Source organism: Balaenoptera musculus, chromosome 19 (genome assembly GCF_009873245.2).
Source record: "Balaenoptera musculus isolate JJ_BM4_2016_0621 chromosome 19, mBalMus1.pri.v3, whole genome shotgun sequence".
NCBI classification, from domain to species: domain Eukaryota; kingdom Metazoa; phylum Chordata; class Mammalia; order Artiodactyla; family Balaenopteridae; genus Balaenoptera; species Balaenoptera musculus.
Genome location: NC_045803.1, coordinates 31,467,934 through 31,494,537, shown reverse-complemented (window position 1 = coordinate 31,494,537; position 26,604 = coordinate 31,467,934). Strand labels below are relative to the sequence as shown.

At 49.6% G+C, this 26,604-nt stretch overlaps 2 protein-coding genes and 1 long non-coding RNA gene across 5 annotated transcripts in view; 2 read left to right on the top strand and 1 right to left on the bottom strand.

The window, feature by feature from the left end:
* Positions 1–7,602: 7,602 nt before the first annotated feature.
* The window catches only part of LOC118884978, a 24,976-nt gene continuing 5,974 nt past the window's right edge, over positions 7,603–26,604 (bottom strand). Inside the window, exons 1-5 of one of the 3 annotated variants that reach the window (XR_005017418.1) lie at positions 24,938–25,169; positions 16,838–16,979; positions 15,245–15,364; positions 13,371–13,490; positions 10,646–11,024 (exon numbers count right to left, since the gene is read on the bottom strand). This is a non-coding gene — a long non-coding RNA (uncharacterized LOC118884978). Of the gene's footprint in view, positions 7,690–10,645; positions 11,025–13,370; positions 13,491–15,244; positions 15,365–16,837; positions 16,980–24,937; positions 25,170–26,604 lie in introns of those variants that run through there. The other 2 variants (XR_005017417.1, XR_005017416.1) reach the window with 2 other exon arrangements.
* On the top strand, positions 19,683–20,715 carry LOC118884972 (metallothionein). The gene is made up of 3 exons (XM_036833197.1): positions 19,683–19,938; positions 20,234–20,299; positions 20,510–20,715. The coding sequence occupies exons 1-3, from the start codon at positions 19,911–19,913 to the stop codon at positions 20,599–20,601; spliced, it is 186 nt and encodes a 61-aa protein (XP_036689092.1). The 5' UTR covers positions 19,683–19,910; the 3' UTR covers positions 20,602–20,715.
* LOC118884976 (metallothionein-1E-like) lies at positions 25,182–26,579 on the top strand. The gene is made up of 3 exons (XM_036833201.1): positions 25,182–25,328; positions 25,940–26,005; positions 26,357–26,579. Exons 1-3 carry the CDS (start codon positions 25,301–25,303, stop codon positions 26,446–26,448), a joined length of 186 nt encoding a protein of 61 aa, XP_036689096.1. The 5' UTR covers positions 25,182–25,300; the 3' UTR covers positions 26,449–26,579.

The window sequence follows — 26,604 nt, the reverse complement described above, 5'->3', positions numbered from 1 at the left end:
TAGAAAATTTGGGCCAAGTGACTGCAATAGACATTAGCTAGATGGAGGCCTCCCACCCCCTCCAAGCCCAGCCTCATCGTCCACCTTCCCTGGCAGGTGCTCTCAATTGCTTTCGCATGTTTCAGCCCCCAAATATCTTCATCAGGGAGGCAGGGCTAGCCCTGACTATCTGCATTTGATGGAGGATGAACCAGAGGTCCAGTGCAAGTTTGTGATAAGGCAGGGGTTGGAAAGCAGGCTTTCTGATTCCCCTGGCTCCCTTCCCTACACGTTTGAGCTGCTAAAACTCATCTCACAGTTTTATAGGGTAAACGTAAAGCACGGTTTCTCAACCTCAGCACTACTGACATTTGGAGCCAGGCAATCCTTTGTTTTGGGAGGTTATCCTATGCATTGTAGGATCTTTAGCAGCATCCCTGGCCTCTACCCATTAGATGCCAGTGGAATAGCTGCCTCTCCCCACCCAATAGGTTGTGACCACCAAAAATGTTTCTGGACATTGCCAAATGTCCCCTGGGAGGCAAAATTGTCCACAGCTGAGAAACACTGAAGTAAGATGATATGTGAAATAGAATGTCCCCAGGGTCATTCCTTGGATTAGGCGATGCCACTTGTCCCCAAACTAGGGCGGGAGGTGGAGGGGGTCCAATAAGGAAGGAAGAGAGGGGAGATTGGTTTATGTAAAAAGGCATGGGTGCTACTACTCTACACAGTGCTCATCTAACCGTGTGTTGACTTTTTATTAAACGGCTCTTTACCCACACGGTGGGTTCTCGGAGAAGACGGACACTGTCCTACTCACCTTTGTGTCTGCTGTTCCTAGCACAATGTCTGCATTAAGGCAGGGCTCAATAAATATTTGTGGTATGAAATGAAAGAATTCACCACCACATGACTCACTAGGCAAAGCAGGATGCTGGGGACCATAGGATAACTTCATGAATACATATTTAATCCCACCTGAGTCTTTTCCTGACCCAGCCTTCAACAGCGTCCCACAAAAACTGAGCCCAAAGTCGGGCTCTCTTGGTTCTCACATTGATTCATTCACTCAACAATCAAAGGACAGGGCTTCCCTGGTGGCACAGTGGTTAAGAATCGGCCTGCCAATGCAGGGGACATGGGTTCGAGCCCTCGTGGGAAGATCCCACATGCCGTGGAGAAACTAAGCCCGTGCGCCACAACTGAGCCAGAGCTCTAGAGCCCACATGCCACAACTACTGAAGCCCGCGGGCCTACAGCCCGTGCTCCACAAGAGAATCCACCGCAATGAGAAGCCTGCACACTGCAACAAAGGAGTCCCCGCTCGCCGCAACTAGAGAAAGCCTGCGTGCAGCAATGAAGACCCAAAGCAGCCAGAAATAAATAAATAAAATAAATTAAAAAAAAAATAATCAAAGGACATTTCAGGTATGCAGGGAGCTTTGCTAATCACAGAATCAAGAAGAGAGGAAGGAATCGCCTCTTTCAGCCTCGGCCTTCTGGGACCTCAGAGTCGGCTAGGGAGACTGTCAGACTAACTTGTCCCTCTCCTACAGGGTGGAAAGTATCTAGACAAACCCCCATAGACGTTCCAAAGAGGGCAATTACATCTGGCTGTAGGCAAGACTGAAGACTTCCTGAAGGAGGTGGCCTCGAAGGATTTTAAACAGGTAGAAATTGTGGGCAGGAAATTCCAAAAAGAGGCAACAGCATAAGCAGAAGCATGGAGGCAGGAGAGCTTGGGGCATATTTCTGGGTTAGCATGGATTACATTTGGTTGCCAGGGGAGGTGGGGGCCAGACAATGAAGAGATTGGAAAAGTAGGCTAAGGGGAACCGGCATCCATCATTTGCAAGTTCCAGATCCTAGAAGCTTTCTGAACAGGGAAGTGTTCACTGAGCACTGTTTACTGAGCACATATTACGTGTTAGGCAATCAGCTTGAAGAACCTCACTTAATGTGCTGGAGAGGGTGTGGAGAATGGGAAACCCTCTTACACCGTTGGTGGAAATGTAAATTGGTGCAGCCACTATGGAAAACAGTATGGAGGTTCCTCAAAAAACTAGAAACAGAGTTGCCATATGATCCAGCAACCCCACTCCTGGGCATATACCCAGTCAAAACCATAATTCAAAAAGATACTTGCACACCTATGTTCATAGCAGCACTATTTACAGTAGCCAAGACATGGAAACATCCTAAATGTCCATCAACAGATAAATGGATAAAACAGATGTGGTGTATATATATATATATATGTGTGTGTGTGTATATATACATACAATGGGATATTACTCAGCCATTAAAAAGAACGAAATAATGCCATTTGCAGCAACATGTATGGACCTAGAGATTATCATACTAAGCAAAGTCAGAAAGAGAAATACAAATACCATATCACTTATATGTGGAATCTAAAATACAACACAAATGAACATCTACAAAACAAAAACACACTCACAAATATAGAGAACAGACTTGTGGTTGCCAAGGGGGAGGAGGGTAAGGGAGAGAAGGATTGGGAGTTTGAGATTAGCAGAGGCAAACTATTACATACAGGATAGACAAACTACAAGGTCTTACTGTATAGCACAGGGAACAATATTCAGTATCCTGTGATAAACCATAATGGAAAAGAATATGATAAAGAATATATATATGTATAACTGAGTCACTTTGCTGTACAGCAGAAATTAAAACAACATTGCAAATCAACTATACTTTAATAAAAAGTTTTTAAAAATCTCATTTAATGCTCACCATAACCCAAGAGGTAAGGAGTATTAATTATCCCCATTGAATAGCTGAGGGGAACTAGGGAGATTCAAACTCAGGTCTGTCTGACACCAAAGCCAGTCGCTCTTAAGAACTGCAGTCTTCAGATTTGGGAAGTGGTGTCAGGGTGGTCTGGGTTATGTGGGCAGTGCAGAAACCCCCTTGTGCTTCTGCTGCGGGAGCCCAGCAGACACCCAAGAGCGGCCCCTGCAGTTCAGGAGCCCCGGCTAAAGAGGACCCTTCCCCCATCATAGCGCCTTCCCTCTGAGCCACAGAGGAGCAGCCCCAGCCCCGAACAAGAACTTCCGTGACAGGGTGGCCCTTGAATCCCAACCCACCAAGCCTCAAAATCAGCTCAGCCTGAGCCTCTCACTCTCTCAGGGTTTAATAACTACTCCCCCAGGCCCCCCACTGAGAGGGGATGGCAGGCCCCCTCTGTCCCTACTCTACTGAGGAGGTTCAGCCTCTAGGGAACACTCCGAGTTACAATCCGTAGAGCCAGGCGTACACACTGAGCACCAAGATACTGGCACATATGCTGGGGTCATCCTGGCCACCTTACGAAACCTGAAAGCATGGAGACAGACCTTCCTCACCTCCTTCCTCCAACACCCCCATCCCATCAACAACCAAAGAGAAGCGCAGACTTTCCTTGTGGCGTTTAGACCCCACACAAAGGTGCCGATGCTCAGCTAGGGAGGACGCAGGAGGGGAGAGGAGACAGAACCAGCAGCCGGGCTGGCTTTGAGCACTCAGGGGGTCAGCCTGGTGTAGGGCAGTATTTCCCCAACTGCAGTCCTTTGAGAACCACCTGCACTATTTTAGACATCACATATCACCTGGTCTATTATTATACTTAAATTTATCTGAAAAGGAAATCTTGTATCGCTATTGTAGAGGAGAAATTGCATCGTGTGCCATAAACAGGGGGCAACCATGGAGACAGAGAAGAAATGAAGCAAAGTTATGCCATTTCTAGCCAGGTTCTGTAGCAGGCTGAGGCTCCCTACGCATCCCTTCCCTGACTCCTTAACCTCTCTCTCTGTTAAAAAGAGGAACAGGGCAAGTGTGGGACAAGCACTGAAGACATCCTAGCACTAAATTGCGTCTCCTTGAGGTAATTAGGAAGACTGATGGAGAACTGAAAGGGGAATAACCTTGTGTTTATATGTGTCCAGGTTGTTTTATAAATTCATCTCACTTTGGGAAGCTGGACCACTAGAATTAGACTTGGAGTCAAGAAATGGGGTTCAAGTTCTGGCTTCACTACATCCTTGCTGTGTGACTTTGGAAAAGACCCTTGCTGTCACTGGGTCTCCTCATCTGTTAAAATAAGGCATGGGTTATTGGGAGGAGTCTCAACCACTGCTCAAACCCTGAGGTGAGTGGGGCAAGGATAAGACAGGGAGGGGAAGGGCACTTTGCCAAATCAAAGGTAAGACCCCAGGTGCATCAATAATCTGGTGGCAATTGGGAAGCTAATGTCACAAAAGGCTAGAATTGGGTCCCCAGAACCTAGTTATTGCAGCTCACGACTGCCCCAGGCTCAGAGATGTGGTCCCCTGCAGATGAGAACTGAGCCCCTGACATTGTAGGGGTGGGACCTGGTCCAGGCTAGGGTTGGCTTAGAGTGGAGAGTCCATCTCCACTGGGAGGTCTAAGTCAGGGCTTTGATGGCCTCCTGCCGCTCTCAGGTGTGGAAAACCACTTGTATCGTTGGCCAGGCTGGGTTAACTCAGGGCACTGCACATCATGGAGGGCCTATATGGGGCATTTTCAGGGGCCTCAGACCTGCCTTGTGGGTAAAGAGGCAGGATGACTTTCTTTGTTGCAGACCTGAAGATTCTGCAATTCCACAAAGTTTGCTTGGGATATCAAAACATAGCTGGCAAAAAAAAAAAAAAAAAAAATGTAGTTGGCTATTCAGAAGCCTGGCACATAATAGGCGCTTAAAAACTGGAACTCATGGCAAATTGAATTAAAGATATCAGGGCAGGCTGAATAGCATTGTGCTTAGATTCAAGTCCTGGCTCTGCCTCCAGGGCAAATCACTTACTCTCCCCAGCCTCAGTTTCCTCATCTACAAAATGGGTTATCAATGCCTACCATAGGGTTATTGGAAAGAGTCAGTGATATAATATGTGGAGTGTTTAGCTCCACGTGGTGCTCAATATGGTGCCTCAATATGCATAGTAAGCACCCAGCAAGTGGTGGACGTTATCCATATTAGCCACTAGCAGTCATCTGGTCAACCTATGTGAAAACTGAAGAGACACTTCCGTGAGTTCAGAAAGCTAGTTATTGGAAGAGCTGGAACTAGGAACCATGGGGCTCTTAGACCAGTGCCTCTTCCCCTGCTTCAGCTGCTCCTGTGAATAACATTGCTCATTCAACAATCATTCTACTAATAAGTCTCCAGATCTCTCCAAGAAATGACTTTATTTGCAGATAAGCAAGTTTGCAAACTCTTTTGGTACACTACTGTTTACCCAGGCTTCTAAACTACTGCCCAATTTTCAGTCCCAGGATAATAAATTGGGAAAGTCTTTTTAAGAACAATGCCAACAGTCTTAATCCTGCACTGAACCAGTTTCAGCCAGGGGTGGGACTTGCTGGACTCCTTGCTTTTTTCTGAGATCACCTGAGGACTTTCCATCCATTAGTTGGTGTGACCCTGAATGATCTCCACCCCTCAACCTACCTGATCCTGCCTCCTGGCCCCAATCTAATTAAAAAGATAAGCATCTCCACGAGCTCCCTTCTCCCAGGAAGCACTGGGATTGGGTGCAGGGCCCAGGGTGAGGATTGATGTTTGTGACCCAGCTGGTCCAAGCCGACACCTGGAACCCATGTTAATCAGAGGCGGTTGCAATTCAAGAAGCACAGAACTGAGGCCAACACTGAAGCGGGGTGTCAGGTAGGAGCTGTAGGGATCCCAGGCTCCTGCAGAGTCCTCCCCTGACCTCCTGAGTCTCAGACTTATTTGCATGGTTGGTAAGAGCCAACATGGTTAGGGCCGTGCTCTGAGAGCTTTGCAAGTGCCATCCGATTTAAGCCCCTGACAAACCTGTTCCCATTTTACCCTCGAGCACTCCAAGACACAGAAATGTTAGCAACTTGCTAGTAACTTGTCACATTACTAGTAAGTGGCAAAGTCAGACTGTGAACGTGAGACAGGCTGGGACCTGGGACCTTTTGCTGCAGTGCTTGCACCTGAACAAACCTCTCCTTGAGCAACAAAATACAAAGAAACTGTAGGGGACTAAAAATAACTGCATGCATGCACAGTTGGGGCAAATTATGAACAAGATACAAAAAGACCAAAAACCCACACAGCACCAGCAAAGGGGTGGGCAGACCAGCTAAGCCACCCCTTGGGCCGACCCCCGGACCCACCCCTACCCTCACCCCATATAAGGAACCAGCTCACCCCCCTTCAGGGAGCGAGCAAGGGAACCCCCCTCCTGCTGCAGCAGGAGCCCCAATAAAGCCTTGCCTGGGGACTTCCCTGGTGGCGCAGTGGATAAGACTCCGTGCTCCCAATGCAGGGGGCAGAGGTTCGATCCCTGGTCAGGGAACTAGATCCCACATCAAGGAACTAGATCCCACATGCGTGCCGCAACTATGAGTTCTCATGCCACAACTAAGGAGCCCTCGAGCCGCAACTAAGACCCGGTGCAACCAAATAAATAAATATTAAAAAATAAATATAAAAATAAAAGCCTTGCCTGAATTTCTTGTCTGGCCTCTTACCAATTTCTATTGATTAAGGAGGCCAATAATCCTGGTCGGTAACAAAGGCAACAACTTGGGGCTTCCCTGGTGGCACAGTGGTTAAGAATCCTCCTGCCAATGCAGGGGACACAGGTTTGATCCCTGGCCCGGGAAGATCCCACATGCCGCGGAGCAACTAAGCCCGTGCGCCACAACTACTGAGCCCGCATGCCACAACTACTGAAGCCCACACGCCAAGAGCCCGTGCTCCACAACAAGAGAAGCCCGCACACCTCAACGAAGAGTAGCCCCCGCTCGCCACAACCAGAGAAAAGCACGTGCGTAGCAACAAAGACCCAACGCAGCCAAAAATAAAATAAATAAAATAAAATAAATTTTAAAAAGGCAACAACTTGACTTCAGAGCCATTCATTCATTCATTCATTCAATAAATATCTCCTGAATGTCTCCCTTGTACAGGACACTGTTCCAGGCACTTCATATGTCAGTGAACAAAAGAAATGATTCCTTATCGGATCACGGTGCTTAAATTCTAGCAGAGGGAGACAGCACATAAGCTTTACAAATAAGTAATTTACTTCATTAGAAGGTGTTAAATGCTATGAAAAAAGAAAAGATAGAGCAAAGTATGGGGGATCAGGAGTCCTGTGGGTTTGAGGTATGTGTTGCAATTTTAAACAGGGTGATCACGGTGGGCTTCATGGAGACAGCAAGATTTGAGCAACAGTTTAGAATAAAGAAAGAAGGGAATGAGCCATGTGGATATCTGGGGAAGGAGCTCATCACTGGCAGAGGGAGCATAGAATAAGTCTACATTGTGAGAATTAACAAGGGGTCAGAGGGAAATAAGGGTGGGGGTGATGGGGAGCCCTCTGGAGTGACACATCTACATGAAATGCTCTTCCGAGGTCACAGAAGCTGAGAACTGAAGGATGAGGGGCCTGGCCATGTGAAGAATTGGGGGGAGGGTGTTTCCGAAGGATATTGTGGTTTTCAGATCTCTCAATACCCTGGCCACCCTTGGGTGTGGGGTGATATAGAGAAACAGAACAGTGGGAGATATACATATACACAGAGAGAGAGAGATGTTAGGAATTGACTTACATCATTATGGAGGCTGAGAAGTCCCACAATCTGTCGCCTGCAAGCTGGAGACCCAGGAAAGCTGGTGGTGTAATTGAATCCGAGTCTGGAAGCCTGGGAACGGAGGGGCCAATGGTGTAAATCCCAGTCCAAGTCCAAAGGCCGGAAAGCCAGGAGTCCGAGGGCAGGAGAAGATGGATGTCTCAGCTCAGGCAGAGAGCGAATTCACCCTTCCTCTGCCTTTTTGTTCTACTTGGACCCTCAGCAGATTGGATGATGTCCACGCACAATGGTAAGGGTGATCTTCTTTACTCAGTCTTCTGATTCAAGTGCTAATCTCTTTTGGAAATATCCTCACAGACGTGCTCAGAAGTAATGTTTAATCAGCTATCTGGGCATCCCTGAGCCTGGTCAGGTTGACACATAAAATTACCCATCACGGTGGGTGGGGGGAGGAGATTGTTCTCCCAGCTCAAGCCTCAATCCCGAGGAAATCTGCGAGGCCCGAGGGGAAATGGCGGGGAGGCAGCTTTGGCCAAGTGTGTTGGGATACACATCTCACCTGGCACTGAAAGTGCGAGATAGTGAGGCCTTGAGTGGGTCCAAGGCTAGAGCCTAGGCCAGACAAGTCTGAGGCTGGAGTGTCCTCAGGCAAAACAAAAACAAACAAGCAAGAAATAAACAGCAGTGCTAGAGATGGTGAGCTCTGAGATCTGAAATTGCATGAAGCCACTGTTGAGAACCAACCCGGGCTTCACGTTAAATACCTTGGGATATAAGATTATATCGTCTCCTCTTTGGACTCTTCTTTCTTCCCTTTTTCCCTTCCTTCAACTTTACTGAAACTCAAGACTTGTGGGGCAACACGTAGCAAACTTGCAAAAGCCTGGAGAAAGCTAGCTCAACCCCTTATTGGAGGCCACTTGGAAGCTAATATTTTCGGGGTGGGGAGTTTCCAACCAAAATTTTAAACTGCTTTGTCCAGCTCAGATTTAGAAGAGGCTCAGCTTTGCATGGGGGAGATTCGGAGAAAGGTCCACTCTCTCCTAGTGGGTCTCAGTCTCCCCCGCTCAGCATAACCAAAGCCTGGGGACTCACCAGACCCACCTTCCTTGGGAAGCAGCCTTGGGACCACCTCCAAAGAGGGAGGGCTGCAAATCCTACACAGGTATTGACTCTTTAATCAAGAGAAATTGATAAGAGGCCAGATGAGAAATTCAGGCAAGCTTTTACTGCGGCTGGTGCTGCAGCACAAGGGAGTGAAAACGAGAAACAGGTGCCCTTGCTCGCTCTCCAAGGAGGGTGGGCTCGTTCCTTAAATGGGGTGAGGGTAGGGGCCGTTTGGTGGGTTGGGCCGGAGGGGTGGCTTAGGTGGTCTGCCCACTCCCACGGTGGTGCTGTGTGCAGAGATCATGCGCAGTACCCTGATTTTACTCTCGGCACTTAAGAAATGGCAGTTGGTTTGTGGCCCTTTTAAAGTATCCTGCTGCTGTTCCCAATTGCCCCGACTGCGCATGCGTGGTTATTTTTCGTCTCACGGTTTCTTTCTTTTCTTTTTTAAATTTTTTGGCCACGCTGTGCAGCATGTAGGATCTTAGTTCCCCGACCAGGGATCCATCCTGTGCCTCCTGCACTGGAAGCGCAGAGTCTTAACCACTGGACAGCCAGGGAAGTCCCTCTTATAGTTTCTTTGTAAATGAAGAGACGTTTGTCCAGGTTCAAGCGCAAGCACTCTGGTAGAGAGTCCCAGGTCCCAGCCTATCTCAGTATCTCTTTTAAAAAAGTGGAAATTGGGACTTCCCTGGTGGTGCAGTGGTTAAGAATCCACCTGCCAATGCTGGGGACACGGGTTCGAGCCCTGGTCCGGGAAGATCCCACATGCCACGGAGCAACTAAGCCCGTGCACCACTACTGAGCCTGCGCTCTAGAGCCCGCGAGCCACGACTACTGAAGCCCACACGCCACAACTACTGAAGCCCGCACGCCTAGAGCCTGTGCTCCGCAACAAGAGAAGCCACTGCAATGAGAAGCCCACGCACCGCAACGAAGAGTAAACCCCGCTCGCTGCAACTAGAGAAAGCCTGTGCGCAACGAAGACCCAACTCAGACAAAAATAAATAATAAATAAATTTATATTAAAAAAAAAAAGGTAGAAATTGGGTGTGAGAGGTGAAAAGATCCCTTTGGGAGGGCTTGGGGAGGAACTTCCATTCTTGGGAAGGCAATAGGTGTTCCAACCAAATGCCAGATGCTAACCTCTCCCACCTTCACCTTTCAAATATTTTATTGCAGGAGTCCTGGGATAATTGTTTTTTTTCACTGTCTCTAGATGAGCCTTGCCCCTGTGAAGCCCAATACAACCATGTGAAAGGTGCTTGCACTACAAGCAGGAAAAGTGAGGCTTCCCCATGGGGGTCGCCATGTGACTGCCCTGTCTGAAATGCCATTAGCAATCCTTTCTCCTGCTTCCTTAACCCTTGACCAGTTGTCTAATGCTGTCCTTTGTTCCTCTGTTTCCTAGGGACTAAGTGTCTTGATTTGCTGAGTGAGGACACAGACTTATTAGCAAAGGACATGAACTGCTCTGTGTCCAGCTTCTGTGGCTGCCGGCCACATCACTTCAATCTCTGCCTCTGTGGTCACGTCGCCTCCTCCTCTTCTATTCTCTGTGCATCTTCTAAGGATGCTCAGCACTGGATTTAGGGCCTATCTGGATAATCCAGGATGATCTCACCTTAAGACCCTTAATTTTGGGCTTCCTTGGCGGCGCAGTGGTTGAGAATCTGCCTGCCAATGCAGGGGACACGGGTTCGAGCCCTGGTCTGGGAAGATCCCACATGCCGCGGAGCAACTAGACCCGTGAGCCACAACTACTGAGCCTGCGCGTCTGGAGCTTGTGCTCCGCAACAAGAGAGGCCGCAATAGTGAGAGGCCCGTGCACCGCGATGAAGAGTGGCCCCCCGCTTGCCGCAACTAGAGAAAGCCCTCGCACAGAAACGAAGACCCAACACAGCCAAACATAAATAAATAAATAAATAAACTCCAATCTCTTTAAAAAAAAAATCCTTAATTTAATTACATCTGCCAAGTCCCCTTTTCCAAATAAGGTAATAGTCACAGATTCCAGGATTTGACATGGATAGCTCTTGAGGGGCCATTTTTCAGCCTACCACAAGTACAAGGGACTCAGAAACCCAGCACAAGGAACAGATAAAAGGAGATCCGCTTCCCTCTGAAGCTGAGATGCGGCCACCTAGCACCGCTACCCTTCCTCCGTCCCAAAACTCCCACTAGTCACCCCAGACCTGCCCTCTAGGCCTCCCAGAGCAGGTCTCTCCCGAAGCCAGTTTGCGAGGGCCCTTCCGGTGGTATTGTCTCCCCATGAGACACACAGGGAACGGAGTCCTAAAGCAGCACGGAGGCTCAGCAGCCCACTTGGATGAGGAATCCTAGAATAAGGGATAAGGGGGGTGGAAGGGGTAAGAGGCAGGGAAGGACTGGGGACTAACAAAGCCTTTTTCCCTCCCTCCGCTTTCAGAGGCGGGAAGTGCGCACTGTCTGCGGGTAGGCAGCTGCGGCGGTACACACGGGCGGGCAGGCGGGCGGGCAGGCGGGCGGGGCAGTGCCCCCTGCACACGGTGGGAAGTGGGTGGCTGCGCGCACCCGGCTGTGCGCGAGGAAGCGGGGGGTGGGGGTGGGGGCAGCGCCCGGCCGTGCACACGGCGGGGGAAGGGGGAACCGCTGCCGCAGTGCGCGCTTCCGCCCCGGCTGGTGCTCCCAGACGGAGAGAGGAGGCGCGCGCGCCTGAAGCGCTGTGCCTACGCGCCCCCGCCTGGGGCTATAAAAGCCTCGCCACCTGCTGCCGCTAGTGCGTTCAATTGCCCGAGAAGCCAACTCACCTCCTCCGGCGGCAGCTCCTCTCGACATGGATCCTGAGACCTGCCCCTGCCCTACTGGTGAGCCCCCGCCCCCATCCTGCGGCACAGGGCGCCCTTTTACTTGCAAAGAACCCCGTGCCCTACGCTTTTGCTCAAGGACATTTGGGGAAAGGGAGCCTTATTTCCCCCAAGGGGCCTGGCCCCACCCCGAGTTTTATCACTTTAACCCTTCCTGTGGCACCTCCCTCTCTAGGCGGCTCCTGCACCTGCGCTGACTCCTGCAAGTGTGAGGGATGCAAATGCACCTCCTGCAAGAAGAGTGAGTGTGGGGACCCCTCTGCCCTTCCCCTCCCCGCCGTGCTCCCCGGAGCACAAGGCCTGTCCACGCAATACAGAGAGATCCCTAGGCCCCCGGTTACATTGCTTTGACTCTTACTGTAACAGAACCACCCGGGAGGCCTTAAGACTCAGTTGCAGGGGCCCCTCCCTCAATGATTGTTACCATAGGCCCGCCCGTGGCAAGATGTTTTTGTAAATTCCCGGAAGATTCTAATGGGCAGTTGGGATTGAGAACTGCTATCCTGGTCCAATTCCTCCCCTCAAAACCTCCAGTGCCTGGGGAGCCATTAGTGAGGCTGGGGGTTAGCTCTGGAGTTGGGGTCCCTTGGGCCGTCTCGGGCCTTTGTGGATCCCCTCGATTTTACCTCCCCTGAATCTCCCCAAAGCAGTTGAACACGCAGGGGGAGAAGGAGGTGGGGGGAAGGCGCCCTTCTTCTTTGCGTGTTAGACTAGGCGTGGAGCACCCCACCCCACCCCCCAGCCATGAATCTCCTGGACCCCCTACACCTGTACCATCTCTGCTCCTGCAGGTTTATCCTTCAAGGCCATTTACCCTGGATGTTTTCTCCTCCAGGCCTACAACTCCCCAGCGTGGGCCTAATCCCCCCCCCCACCCGGGTCCTGTGCTCACAGAAGGGGCTGTGGGCTAGTTACTAGGTACCCCTCTCCCAGGGTAGCCCAGAGCGTGGCTGACACAACAGAGATGCTGAGTCAACCCGGGTGTGAGACCAGGAAGGGGGCAGTGACCTGTGGCATCCCTCCTTTTCCCCCTCCCTCTTGATGGGGACAGATGGGGAGGAGAGGCCATCAGACTGGGTGCCCCTGTTTTATCTGCAGGCTGCTGCTCCTGCTGCCCCGCAGAGTGTGAGAAATGCGCCAAGGATTGTGTGTGTAAAGGCGGAGAGGGCACCGAAGCTGAGGAGAAGTGCAGCTGCTGCCAGTGAGGACGTGCCCCGTGCGAAACGTGTGTAAATAGTGCTGGGTGGCCCAAAGCCACCTGTCCCCGTGGTGAGGCTCGGCAGTGTGTCCCCTTCCCCTGCTAGCCACTGGCAAGTGACAATAAATCCTATGAATGGCATAAACCAAGGACTGGTCTCTTCTTAAAGGGGAAGGACATGGAGGGTAGAAGGAGCCTCATCTGAGGGGACGGCTCAGTTGGAAGATAAAATCCTGAGATTGGCCACTGGTCTTTCTGGGACTCGGATGGAACTTCGGGGGGCTGAGGACATCCTCCCGCACCTTCATATGGCACTTGAGCCTCTTGCCAAGTCAAGCTTAACTCTGGGGAAAGAGGGGAGACCAGACCCATATGGGTCTGTCTCTTTCTCCTGCCTCTCAGCCTCACTCTCTGCATCTGTACAATGGGGTAGGGGGAAGTTAAAAACAGCCCCCAGCCCCAAAGGCCCGCGGTTTCTGGAATTTTCTAGCTGCTCCTGCAAAGCTGCCTGTTTTCAGGGTCATTAGAGGAGAGGCCAGGAGGCCTGGGCCCTGCCTTGGCAAACCATCAGCTGCGTTTCCAAGGTCACCGCCCTGAGCAGCCTGTCTCCCCGAAACAGATTGTTCAGCTCCTTTTCAAACCTTCTCATTTGGCAGTTTGTGTCCAGCTCCTTCCTTCTTCAAGGGGAAGTAGGGTAATGAGTGCTTTAATCCACGGTAGTTGTGGTGCAGTCCTTGATAAAAGGGAACACGCAGATCTACCTGGGTTGACTGGAAAAGAAAAATAGAATTCTGGCAGAGAAGTTTCCCAGTTAAGACAACACAGTGCTGCAAACATGTCAGTTTTCCTCCAAGTTACTTTATCAGGACAGTCCATTCAAAAGCCCACCAGGATTTTGTTTTTTAACCTAACAGGCTGAGTTTCAAAAAACAGAGTGCCAGAAAAGCCAAGCCAGTTTTGGAAAGGAACAACAAAAAAGGCTTGTTCTAACTGCATACCAGTACTTGTTCTAAAGCTCTAGGAAGTGGTGTCGGCTCAGAATAGATCAGTTGGACAGAGAGGATAGTTCAAAAATAGACCCCAGTGCAGCTGCAAGTAAGAGACATGAAATCAGCAGTGAAAGGATACACTAGTTAGTGAAAAGTGCTGAAACAATGGGCTACCTCTTTGCATATCAGTTAAAAAATAATTTTCAATTGACTTAAACACCCAGGAGCGAAATCAAATCTGTAAAAGAATTTGGAAGAGGAAAATAGGAGAATGCTTATTACTTTGGGGTGGAGGTACCTCTTTTAACTAAGACACCAAAAAGATTGATAAATGTGAGATTATCTTGTACAAAGTTCTCTTAAGTACATTATCTTACTTGATCCTTACAACTCTAGAAGAATGGTATGATTATTAAACCCATTTTACAGATGGGGCAATAGGGCTTAGGGTAATCTGCATGCAGTCTACTGAGAGATAAACTGAGGCATATTAAAATTTTTAAGAGTTGATTTGAGCAAATATCTATTCAAATCGTGCAGCATGCAATGTAGCAGATAGAAAGGAGCTCAGAGGAGCTGCACAAAACGAAAGACTTTTATAGCTAGAAGGGAACAAGGAAGTCATAGCAGGCAAAAAAGCAGGTTGGTTATTGCAGTTACTTTCCTTCAGGGGATGGCAGGGGCCTCTCAGGCAGCTTACCTAAATAGTGCTGATCAGGTGATTCCTGATTGGTTAAAGATTTCAGGGAGAGCCGAAGTCCCTGGTGACATGGGGCTTAGCATAAGCAACTCCATTTTGAGCCTGCTGTCTTGTGCTTAACAGGCGACAAAGCTAGAATGTGGTAGAGCCAGGATATGAACCCAGGCTGTCTGACTAAAGTATAGGCTCTTAAACCTAACCATGCTTGTCTTCTCTGTTTGTTTCTGGCTTGCCTTGTGTTACAAAAAGCATCAAAACAAAGCTAAATTACCTCACACCCATTAGGATAGTGTCTGTCCCTTTGGGCTGCTGTAACAAAATACCACAGATTGGGCAGCTTATAGACAACAGAAATTTATTTCTCACAGTTTGAGAGACTAGAAGTCTGAGTTTAGGGTGCCAGCATGGTTGGGTGAAGCCCCTTTTCTGGGTCAAAGACTTCTCATTGCATCCTCACATGGTGGAAAGGACTAAGGGCTCTGTGGGGTTTCTTTTATAAAAGCACTAATCCCATTCATGAGAGCTCTACCCTCATGACCCCAAAGGACACAAATATTCAGACCGTAGCAGATGACCAGTATCAGGAAGACAAAAATAACAAAAAAACAGAAAATAAGTGTTGGCAAGGTTGTGGAGAAATTGGAATCTTTGTGCACTATTGGAGGAAATGTAAAATGGTGGTTCCTCCAAAAATTAAAAATAGAATTACCTTACGATCCAGCAATTCCACTTCTGGGTATATACCCAAAAGAAGTGAAAGCAGGGTCTTGAAGAGAAATTTGGAGGGTATTTTAACAGTAGTTACTCAAATTTAAAACGCACATACCTTCAACCCAGGAAGTTCACTGTCCCATCGTTGGTATCAGCAGAAGCCTCAAAACAAGCTAAATATCCTTCAGGAGTGAAGTATAAAAATGGTCATAATGAACATCTGATAAAAACGCATCTGCAATGGAAAGACCACCACATCTTACCATTCAGTGGGGAAAAAAAACCAAGGTATATGTATAGTATAATGCTAATCACATTAAAAGGGAAATTTAAGCTATATATGTATATATGTGTGTGTATATATGGGCAAGGGTGTCTTTCATGAGTGTGTGCATGATGGTGGTGACAGAGGTGCTCAGGGCGTCGGTGATTTGGAAGGAGATCTTGCAGAGGTAGGCTAGTTCATCACCTCCACGATGTTGATGATCTTCTCACAATAAATATATCTATTCTTTCTATCCCACCATCTAATGCCAGAATCCACCAGCCTCTGTTCCTATTGACATGGTGACAGGAAACTATCTCCCAAGGCGGTCCCTTCCAATCGTCACCAGCTCTAATTGCAAGAAAGGCCTTTCCCACCCAGAGCAGAATCTTTATTCCTGGTACTGCCCTTGGGACCATAGAGCACAAGTCTATTCTCTTCTTTTCAGCATGCCATAAACATGTAGGTGTGGCATCAGAAAGTCCTGGGTTCAAATCCCCACACTGCCACTTACAGCTGTGTGACCCTGAACAGGCCATGTAACTCTTCAGTGCCTCATCTGTAAAATGGAGATACTAACAGCATCTGCCTTGTAGGACTGCGCCGAGGTCTAAGTGAAATAAACTCAGAATGTCCTGATGCATGGTACGTGCTCAATATTATGCCCCATGACTACTATGGCAGATGAGAGATAATTGCAAACATGTTGACTCCTTCCATCAAGACCTGGGGTCTTCATCCTTTCCCCTCGAATCTGGGCAGGCTCTGTGGCTTCTTGACCAATCAAAAGTGGTGAAAGTGACCTGTGCTAGTTTCAGGGCCCAGGGCTTAAGAGACTCACAGCTACCACTCCTGTCTCTTGGGACTCACCCTTGGCTCCCTGAGCCAAATGTAAGGAATCTAATTGCCCTGAGGCCACCATGCTGAAGAGGCCACAGGGGGGAGCTCTGGTCTTTAGTTCCAGCTGAGCTCAGCCCTCCAGCCACGCCTGCTAGGGTGCCAGACACGTGAGTGAAGCTGTCTTAGATCCTCCAGACCAGCCCATCCTCCAACTGAATGCCACCAAGTGACCTCAGACAGTGATACATGAAACAAAAGAATCACCCAAATGAGCGCTTCTCAAATCCCTGACCCACAAAACCAGGAGCGACAATAAACTGGTTGTTGTCTAAACTGCATTTTTGGGTGATTTTTTGCACAGCTATAGGAGCAACCACTGTCCACATATCCGAAGGTAACTGTTTTCTTGCAGATTGAACCTGCCCACCCCTCTCAGTTGTTGCTCACATGATGGGGTTTTGAGTCTTAGGACTATCGTGATCAACTGTCTTCTGGACTGTTGAAGCCCAATAATGAACACAGCCCTCAGGGTGGTCTGCCCAACTGTGCCAGTTAAGAATCTATCCAGAACGATTTAAACAAAAAAGGAAATTTTGGACTCACAGTGGCTTCAGGCTTGGCTGGATCCAGGTGCTCCAATGATATTGTCAGGCTCCATTTCCTTTACGATAAATTTATTCTCAGGCTCTTCCTCATGGAGACAAAGGCTCTAGAAACTCAGCTTCACACCCTTTCAGGTTGAAGTCTAGATGGAAAGAGTATCTGTCATTCTCCTAGCATTTCCAGGAGGCGTTCCATTGATTCTCTCTGGTTCATGGCTAGGTGACCCAATCAGAGCCAATCACTATGTCCAGGAAGATGGAATTTCCTGGGAGCCCACGAATGGGGCCAACTCCATCCATCCATCTTAGCCCACGTGGACTAGGAGTAGGGAAGAGTGATTCTACAAAGGAAACCTAAGGGTACCGTCACAGGGTAAGGATGAATGGATGACTCAGCAGCAGAACTAAAAATATCCACATTCGCAGTTAAAAAGAGATGAAAAATCACCTCCCTCGTTCTGGATGGCATACTTCTATTAATGCAGACTAGGGCCACGTCATTGCCTCATACTGATAACTCACACCAAATTTGCAGAGGGGTGTTTTTCCTCATCTTATGCTGCTTGGCTTCGTTTTCCTCACTTCCTACCACATGAGGACTGCAGGCATTAGAAAGTCCTCCCTCTCCACCTCTGTCCCACAAGGCTTACCGGGGTACAGAGATGAGCAAAACTGGGCCTGGGCCGCCCTTCCCCTTTGCCGATTGGTCATCCCTCTCCTCTCAGAGTCAAAATGACTTAAGGGAGACAGCTTAGACCTGAAAACAAATTTTACTGCCAACACAGATGGCCCAAACCCAGGGCTTGATTCAATACTTTACAGGGCAAAAACAAGCGTTATTGTCTCCTCATTGAGTTGGATTGTTTCCCCTGAGTGGACAAGTGACCATCTGATTTATAAGAAACCAGGAATTTTGCATATAACGTGAGTGCATATGTAACAACAACAGCAGCAAAATCTGCCCACCATCCAAAGAGCAGCCCTTCCATGCTCTCGGTCCACGGGGCTGCCAGACACAGCGAGATTTCTGAGACCTTGGCTCTAAAATCAGAGCATGTTTGCATGTGACCCGCAAATTCTAGTACAATCTGATCATTTGACAAATGAGTAAACTGATGCTCAGGGGAGCCCTGGCCCATAACAGCCCCAAGGTCACTCAGCAAGTGGGTGGCAGAGTGACCATCAGAATTTAGTCCTTCTGACAGTTCAACTCTCCTGCCCTACTTGGAGTTTCTGAGTGAACACACAGGTCCCAGAGTGGTGAAAAACAAGTTTTTTACTTTCATTTTGTAATCGGCCCTAATGCCGGGGGGCAGGGCTGGGAAGGGAGGACACATCAGGGGATTTACCCCTATTAATTGATTTGACAAATATTTATTAAGCGCCGACTGTAAACTTGGCCCTGGACTGAGGGCCGGAAGCACATTTCAGGGGCAGTGAGTGCTCTTGGTGTTTTCAGTGGCAGGTTGGTGTGGAGGGACAAAGATCCCAGAATCACACACTTTCCTGTGTATTACAGACATGGGAAGTGCCAGGAAGGAAAAGGACAAGCTGTTTACCAGCACATTCCACAGGCATCCTGACCTAGCACAGGGGTCAGGACGGGCTCCCAGGATAAAGTGACGTCTGAGCCGAGCTGTGAAGACACTTCCACAGGACTTTACAGTAAATGCTGCGAGGACGGCCTGTCCTCTGCCCACCTCCTCACTAAACTCCCCACTGCAGCAACCAGCATTCCCTAAACCTGCCACGAACCTTCCGGTAACCTGCTCATCTGATGACACACTCTGGGCAATCCCAGGATAATGATCTAAGATCCATTTCACAGCAGTCAGACATGTACCAGCAGGGAAGCAAGATGTACCTCCCCAGAAGGGAATTTGGACCGCACTTCCACTCTTCCCCTCTGCATCCACTGGGGAAGAAAGTTCTTGTGAGGTTTTCCCCTCCAAATGTTCCATGGGAATGCCAACTTTCCATCCGGCTGCTTCTTCCACTGGCTGGAATACAACTCCTTCCTCTTCCCCTGCCTGGTGAAGACTTTCTCACCCTCAGGCCTAAGGCAATGGCCCACCTGACTGGCCCACCTCCTCCCAGGCTGGACTGGGTCTCCCCTCTGTTCCCCCTGCCTGTATCCTAGCCATGACCCTGGTATTACTTTTCCCCACACACCCATGAGGCTGCCCCCATGACTGAGTTTCCTGAGTACAAGGCTTGTGGCTTCTTGATCCTTATTCTCCCCTGTTGGTGATGTCTACCCTTAGAGGGACTTCAGCATCTGCTGGGCCCACTGATTTGAACCAGGCTCTGCCACTCACTAGCTCTGTGACCTTGGGCAAGTTACTTAACTTCTCTGGGCCTCCATACTCTAAAATGGGAATGATGACTAGTCCTTACCTCACAGGGTTGTTAGAGGATTAAATGAGAGCTTGCACATAACACGCTTACACCTTCCCTATCACATGCTAAAGCACTCGATATACAGTATGTCATCAATAACCATCCCACGGGTTTAATATGATGCTACACAATTTTTAAGCCTTGACGGGTGCAAAGAGTTTTTTTTTTAATCTGTCCTGACTTCCCACCGGTTTTCCGCCGGAGCAGAATCCGCAAGACCCACACTCTCTTAACTACTCAGGTTCAAGCACAGGGCACCGGATGCGGTGGGGAGGGTGGGGGTGGGGCGTGCTGGGGGAGGGGAAGGCGGTGGCGGGAACTGTGCACACAGCGAAGGGCAGGGGTCAGGGTGCTCCGCGCACAGCCCGGGGCAGCCCTGCACGCGGGGTCCGCGCTCTGCACCCGGCCCTCCCTCGCCGAGGCGCACGTAGGGCGGCTACTGAGAACTGGTGCCGGGTGGCCCGTGTGCACAGCTCTGGACGCCGCGCGGGCCGCCAGTGACTCAGCGCGGGGCGTGTGCAGGTTGCGCCCGCCCCGGAGGGCTTTTGCACTCGCCCGGCTCCTTCCCGCTATAAAGGCAGCCCACGGCGCCCTCCGCTCCAGCACACCCCCTCGACGTCCTTGCCATCCTTCGTGCCGCCGTCTCCGGACCCCAACCTCTGCTTCCTCTCGCCATGGATCCCAACTGCTCCTGCGTCGCGGGTAAGGAGATCTGGTTCGGGGTTGGGTGTCGATTGTAGAACTAGAGAAGCAATTTCTGACTCATCACTCACTTTCCGGGAACAAATTGCCCCTTTTGAAAGCGTTTTGGTGTACCCGCCTCTATTCTAAGTTAAACTAGGAGATCCCGTTTGACCGATAAGGAGATCAGAGTTCGTGGCTTGCCCAGGTTCCCACGAGTTGGTTGTGGAACTGGGACTCAAACTCGGGCTCCTAGCACCCATGCCCGCGTTCGAGTCTCCAGGAACCGTTTTTATATCGGCCGTTCTCTTTGCAGGTGGATCCTGCACGTGTGCCGGCTCCTGCAAATGCAAAGAGTGCAAATGCACCTCCTGCAAGAAGAGTAAGTGAAATTTTCTCTACATCTACCCCTAACGCGCCCCCCCACGCCCCCCCCCCACGCCCCCAGCCCTCTACACCACGGAAGGGAATTTAAATAGGGCAGTAGGTGCCCCATCCCTAGGGATGGTGGCGCCTCCACTGGAGAGGACGGGAAGCCTTATTAATCCTTTGTTCCAAGCGCTCATTTCTGCCGCCTCCTTCCCTTGCCCAGGCTGCTGCTCCTGCTGCCCCCCGGGCTGCACCAAGTGTGCCCAGGGCTGCGTCTGCAAAGGGGCCTCCGACAAGTGCAGCTGCTGTGCCTGATGCCGCGGAGAGCCTGCACCGGGTGTAAATAGAGCAATGTGTACAAACCTACATTCCTCTTTTTTTTTTTTGTCCTATAAAATACAAGAATGATAATAAAAGTGGTTGGCTTTATTCTGGCTGTTTTCCTCGACTTGACCAGGGCTGGGGTGAGGGACTGGGCTAGAAGTACAGAGACTTGGTTTCTGGACCAAAATGTTAGCCCTTAACAAACCCAGTGCCTTGTTCAAGCCACATTACCCCACTGGGCTTCATCTTCTGTAAAATGGAAGAGCCTTAGGCCAGATGCTATAAGGACACTGGGCACATACAGGGTCCCCTCTGTTTTCAAGTCAAGGGTTGGTGGCACAGAAACTTCTCATTCCAGAATTCTCATTCTCCATGGTTTCCCTGTTCAACTTCGGTTCCTCGCTGGATTTTAGTCTTGAAAGTGACTAAAGGGGTGGAAAACTCCCTCACCTGCTTGAATCTAAATGGGGCTTCTAAAAAATCCCTGTGGTGAAGGAACATTTCATTATAAAAATGCCATAGAACAATACAAAGCCCATGTTTTTAGATTCCACACACGTAATTTCAATCAATATATGAAAAACAAACAAAATCAGAGATTTAAAAACGTCGCACACATGTTCATCGAAGGTGTCCATTGAGCACCATTGCAATCTGTCCTTCCAAAATCCAGCCCTTGGCTACTTGAAAGCAGCAAAATAACTAGGGATGTGGAGGGAATTACACAGTCATTTCCCATGAAGAGGGTGTGTGCCTGAGAATTGGTTCCAGATGGACTATTTCATGTCCGCCCGTGCTGGGTGATGGCAGATTCTGCAGTTTGGAGGGTGTGGTGGTGTTTATTAGGCAGGAGTGAGGCGCCCTGTGACTTGTAATTAATGCCAACAGTTAGTCCCCCTGGCTATTTGTGGAGGAAATGGCTATTTGATGTAAAATAAAAGAGAAAGACAAGTCACGTGGCCCAAGAGTCAAGACCATGCTTGCCCACAGGTGCCCTGTGTGAAGAGGGGATTTCAGAAACCAGCCTGTGCTGAGTGCGTGGGCGTCTCAGTTCACAGCCTGTTTCGCCACAGGTGGTATGGCCTGGGCATGTTACTCAACATCTGAGTCTCTATTTTCCCATTTGTGAAAAAGAGATTATATCTCTATGTGGGGATTAAATGATAGTGTCCTGGCTTAATAAACAGTGGCCATTATGATCATTATGTCCACACTGACATTCGTGGAGAGAGAATCCTTTTAGCTCCCAACAAGCTCTTGGGGAAAAGCTCATTGGTTTAGAAGCATTATTCTGGGATAGAGGTTAAGGATGGGATTGGAAATTTGCTGATCCGGTGCCAAAGGGAGTATGGATGACCTCCAAAGGGACCCCCAGGACAAGATGCTGCCACAGCATTTGGACAGACTCAGAAGCCATTCCCATGCTTCATGTTGTTTGATCTGCACAGGAACCAGTGAGAGAGTGAATGTGCAGGGGTTGGAGTGATTGTGCTGATTCCAGAGAGGTTAAGCAACCTGCCCAAGGTCACACAGCTCAGAGGTCAGAGGTCTGAACCTACACTACAGCTGACCTCACCCCCTGGCCACAGCTGGCAGATAATGATGTCACTGAATGCTAAATCCTGCCTCTCACTATTCAGAGTTAGAAGGACCTTTCGAAATGGACAGATTGTGCTCCTGGCTTGACACATGGGAAACTGAATTCCAGAGAGGTCACAGAACTATACAGACTGCCTGCTCAGTGCTCTTCCCATTGCTGCCTCTGTGTCAGCTTTCAACATCCTCACCTGTCATATGAAGTCCTGGTGTAAGATCGTGGGTGAGGGCATGATGCTGCAGTCAGCCTGCATGAGTGCCAATCTCACCTGCGTCACTTATAGCCACAGGATATAATCTCTCTGTGGCTCAGTCTCCTCCACTTTTAAAGGGGCAAAATAAAAGCATATGATTCAGAAGATTAAAGAACTAGTACATGTAAAGAACTTAGTATGGTGCTTGGCACGTGGTGAGTGGTCTATAATGTTAGCCATTTATTATTATTATTATTAAACATAGGGGGTATTTATGTACCTCTAGACACAGAAGCAGTGGTGGTGTGCCTAGCTGTGTGTCCTGTGTTGTCCTCAACCGATCAGCACTGGGGATTTATAACCCTGAGCACAACAGTCTGTGCCCTTTGCTACCACTTGCACCAGTATTTTACTTAACATTTTTCCTTTAATGATTTATATGTTTTAAAATATATTTGTATTAGCATTCTCCAGAGAAACAGAACCAACAGGGTGTAGGTAGGTAGGTAGATAGAGAGATAGATAAAGAGAGAGGGAGAGAGAGATTTTAAGAAATTGGCTCATGCAACTGTGGAAGCTGGCACGACTGAAATTTATAGGGCTAGCCAGCAGCCTGGAAATTCCAGTAGGAGTTGATGTTGGTTGCAATCTTGAGTCTAAAGGCCGTCTGGAGGCCCAATTCCCTCCTCTTCAAGGGACCTCAGTTTTTCTCTAAGGCCTTCACTGACTGGATGAGGCCTTCCACATTATGAAGGGTAATCTGCTTTTCTCAGTCTACTGATTTAAATGTTAATCACATCTGAAAAATACCTTCACAGCAACATCAGGCTAGTGTGTGACCAAGGATTGGGCATGACAGCCTAAAACATGTTGGTACATAAAACTAACCGTTATAGACCACCACTTATCAAACTAGCACCCACACAACTTCGTAAACCGTACTTAATCTCCCAACAAAGACAATAACAAGGTCATACTTCTGCCTAACATGACACAACTATCCTACCTACAACTGAAAATGTATAACACTGTCCCCAAAGGAGGACGCAAACCCCTTGGGTGATGGTCACTTTTGTACTTGATATCACGTAACAAATACTGTTATGTTAACAATACGTAAATACTACAATGTAAAGTCAATACATTCTATGTTATATGAGAAGGGGATAAAAGAGGGAAGAAAACAAAGATATTTGCCGTATATATAAAAACATATTTATAACAAAATAATGAAGAAGTACTCCTAACACTTACAGTTGTCATTTCTGTTTCTGGAACTGGTCATGTGGTCACAGCTGACATTTATAAACATCTTCTTATACTACCTATTCTGTATTCCCTTTGCTCCCTGCATGCACCTCAGTTGGTCATGGTTCCTTAGGATGCTGGGGTGACCCAAACCTTCATTTTTGAAGGGTCTGAGCCTTTATCAGTCCTGCCTTGATTGGCTTGTTATAGTAGTTTTTCACTGACTTTAATCATAGGGCAGGGTAGTACTAAGAGATGCCCTAAGGGATCTCTATTCCACAGGCTTTTTTACAGCCATTGCAGAGTCTCAACCAATAAGCCTAGAGTAGTTGCTACTTCTTGCAACTAGCTCCGAGCAGCATAATATCATCAGTGTACTGGACCAGTATGATGTCTTGCAGAAGGAAAAGGCAATCTAGGTCCTTGAGGATTATCTCTGTTTAAAAGATTTCAAGCAGTACACTGATGTTGAAGATACATCAAAGGAAAACTCTGGGCCAAAGGAAAACTTTATCTTTGAACTTCTTCCCTTGGGAAGCTGACTGGATTCAGATCCAGTGGCACTACTTCCCAGCTCTGTGACCCTGGGCAAGTTATTTAACATCCTTGTGACTTACCTTTCCCACCAGCCAAATGGGCTCATAAATAACAGTATTCCTCTTTTTGAATCATTGTGAGGGTTGAAAGATCAAAAAATGATTAACCAGGTGGGACACACACACAATGCTGTCTAATGGTCAGTAATGTTGAAAGGGAAACAATTATTTTTCTTGATATGCAGATGCTAGATCTGCCTATCACCTAAAATGATCCCTCCCCTGGAGGCATCCCGCTTTCTGAACAACTCTCCTGGAGTGAGGTGGGCTGGCTAGGCTGTGGAGAGTCTCTGGAGAGTTTTGTGCAAAGGATCCAGACAAATGTGCCCATACATCCCTTCAAACTTTTAGAGAGTGGAGGAAGGATGGAGCAGACAGAGGCCAGCGTCCGCCTTGAAACTGAGACAGAAAAATAGGGCCTAAGTCCCTCTGGGCACAGGGAAAGGAAAAGTACTGGGAGGCAAACGTCACATCCGCCGCTGGGACGCTGCACACAACTCCCTCGGCTCTTTCCACCGCCCCCTTCAAGCCAGGGACGTGAGCACAGGCCGGGGGTGGGGGGAGGAGGCCGGGGGGGGGGGCACACGGGCTCCGGAAAGGACGAACTTGAGTCCAAAGGCAATGGGGCCTGGGGTGGCAAAGAGAGGGGGAACTGGGTTCCTGGAAGATCCCGGAACAAAGGTGACTGCCTACCTTGGGAAAATTGGGAAGGGGAAGGCAGGGAAGCTGGGACGCCGAGAGCCGCCCAGCACACCGTCCCTCCGCGAGTTCTAGCGCCAAAGGGGCGGCCGCAGCGCTGCACACCGACCCAATCCTTGCTCACGGAACGCTGCGCTCGGCCCGGCCAGCTGCGCACAGCCGGAATGGGCGCCGCCGGCTGAACAGGCGCAGATCCGCGCGCCGCGTGCAAGGCGGGGGCGGGGCCTCTGCGCCCGGGCCGCTTCCTCTGGGTATAAACTGAACCCGCCGGCTCCTAGGTTCCAACACGCCCCCAACCGGCCAAAGACCCTGTTCTTCGCCACTTGCTTTGGACCTCCCGCCTCACCTCGCCTCCAAATGGACCCCAACTGCTCCTGCTCCACTGGTAAGGGACTTCTGGCTCTGGAACTTTGGATGCCCCTTCCCCAATACCAAGAAGCATCCCTGGGTTTGGAGGAGGGAGGAATATTTTGAGCTTGAGCTGAAGTGGGCTTCTGTAGTTAACCCGGCACGTGCTTTCTCCCTGGTCAAGCGCCTTCATGCCCCATTAGAGCGTTTCCATCCAACAGGGGCTTCCATTTCAGAGGTGAGAGGCCTGAGGCTCAAGGCTGTTCTGCACCACACCATCCAGGTGTCAGGGGACTTCTGGGTCGGCCGCAGTGCTCTGTCCAGGCCTCTGCATTCCCTGTGCTGGGTGCGAGGGGACATTGCCTCTTCTGGGCTCAGACAGAAGGTCCTGGCCACCAGACCCAGGCATCCTGAATGGGCTCTGGAGCCTGGGACCATACCTGTGGGGTAAATACAAGGCAGTACACAGCCCTTTGCATAGAAGGGCAGAGAAGGAGGGGTGAGACTTCTGTCTGTTCTATGCTGGTCGGGAGTTCCTAGCACTGGGCCCTGCACCCAGGAAGAGGTTGCAGGGAGGGATTGCTGACCATCTGCTGTACCTCCTGCATCCCCCTCCCTGCTCACTGCCGGCCTTTCCCTTCCTGGCAGGCGGCTCCTGCAGCTGCGCTGGCTCCTGCACCTGCAAAGCCTGCAGATGCACCTCCTGCAAGAAGAGTGAGTGTGGGGCTTTCTCTGGGAAACTGGGGGCTGCAGCTAGGGTGAGGGAGGGAACCCAGAGCGGGCTCTGAGTGTATGGCTCTGGGGCGGGGGCTGGTCTTCCTTTGCCCTTCGGCACCTGTCACTGCTGCTTCTGACTTTCTGCCCTGTCCTGGGCTTAGATGGGGCAGGGCAGCCATTTCCTAGTGGAAGCCAAACCCCAAGGTCCTCCCAACTGTCTTGGAACAGAGCATGTTTTTCTGTACTCAGGGTCCTTTGGATCTGAGGGCTTGTGGCAGGGCTGCTGTTGGGCAAGGAGGAGCCTGGGAAGGTCATCGCTGACATCTGCTTTCCCCCATCTCTCCCCAGGCTGCTGCTCCTGCTGCCCCGTGGGCTGCGCCAAGTGTGCCCAGGGCTGCGTCTGCAAAGGGGCCTCGGACAAGTGCAGCTGCTGTGCCTGATGTCGCAGAGAGCCTGCTCCGGTGTCAATGGAGGAACACGGGCCGACCTGTGTTTTTATACAACTCTGACTTGATTGCTACATTCCCTTTCCTATGAAATATGTAAGTGGTAATAAAAGTTGTTGACACTATTCCGACTCGGCTTTCTTTTCTGTG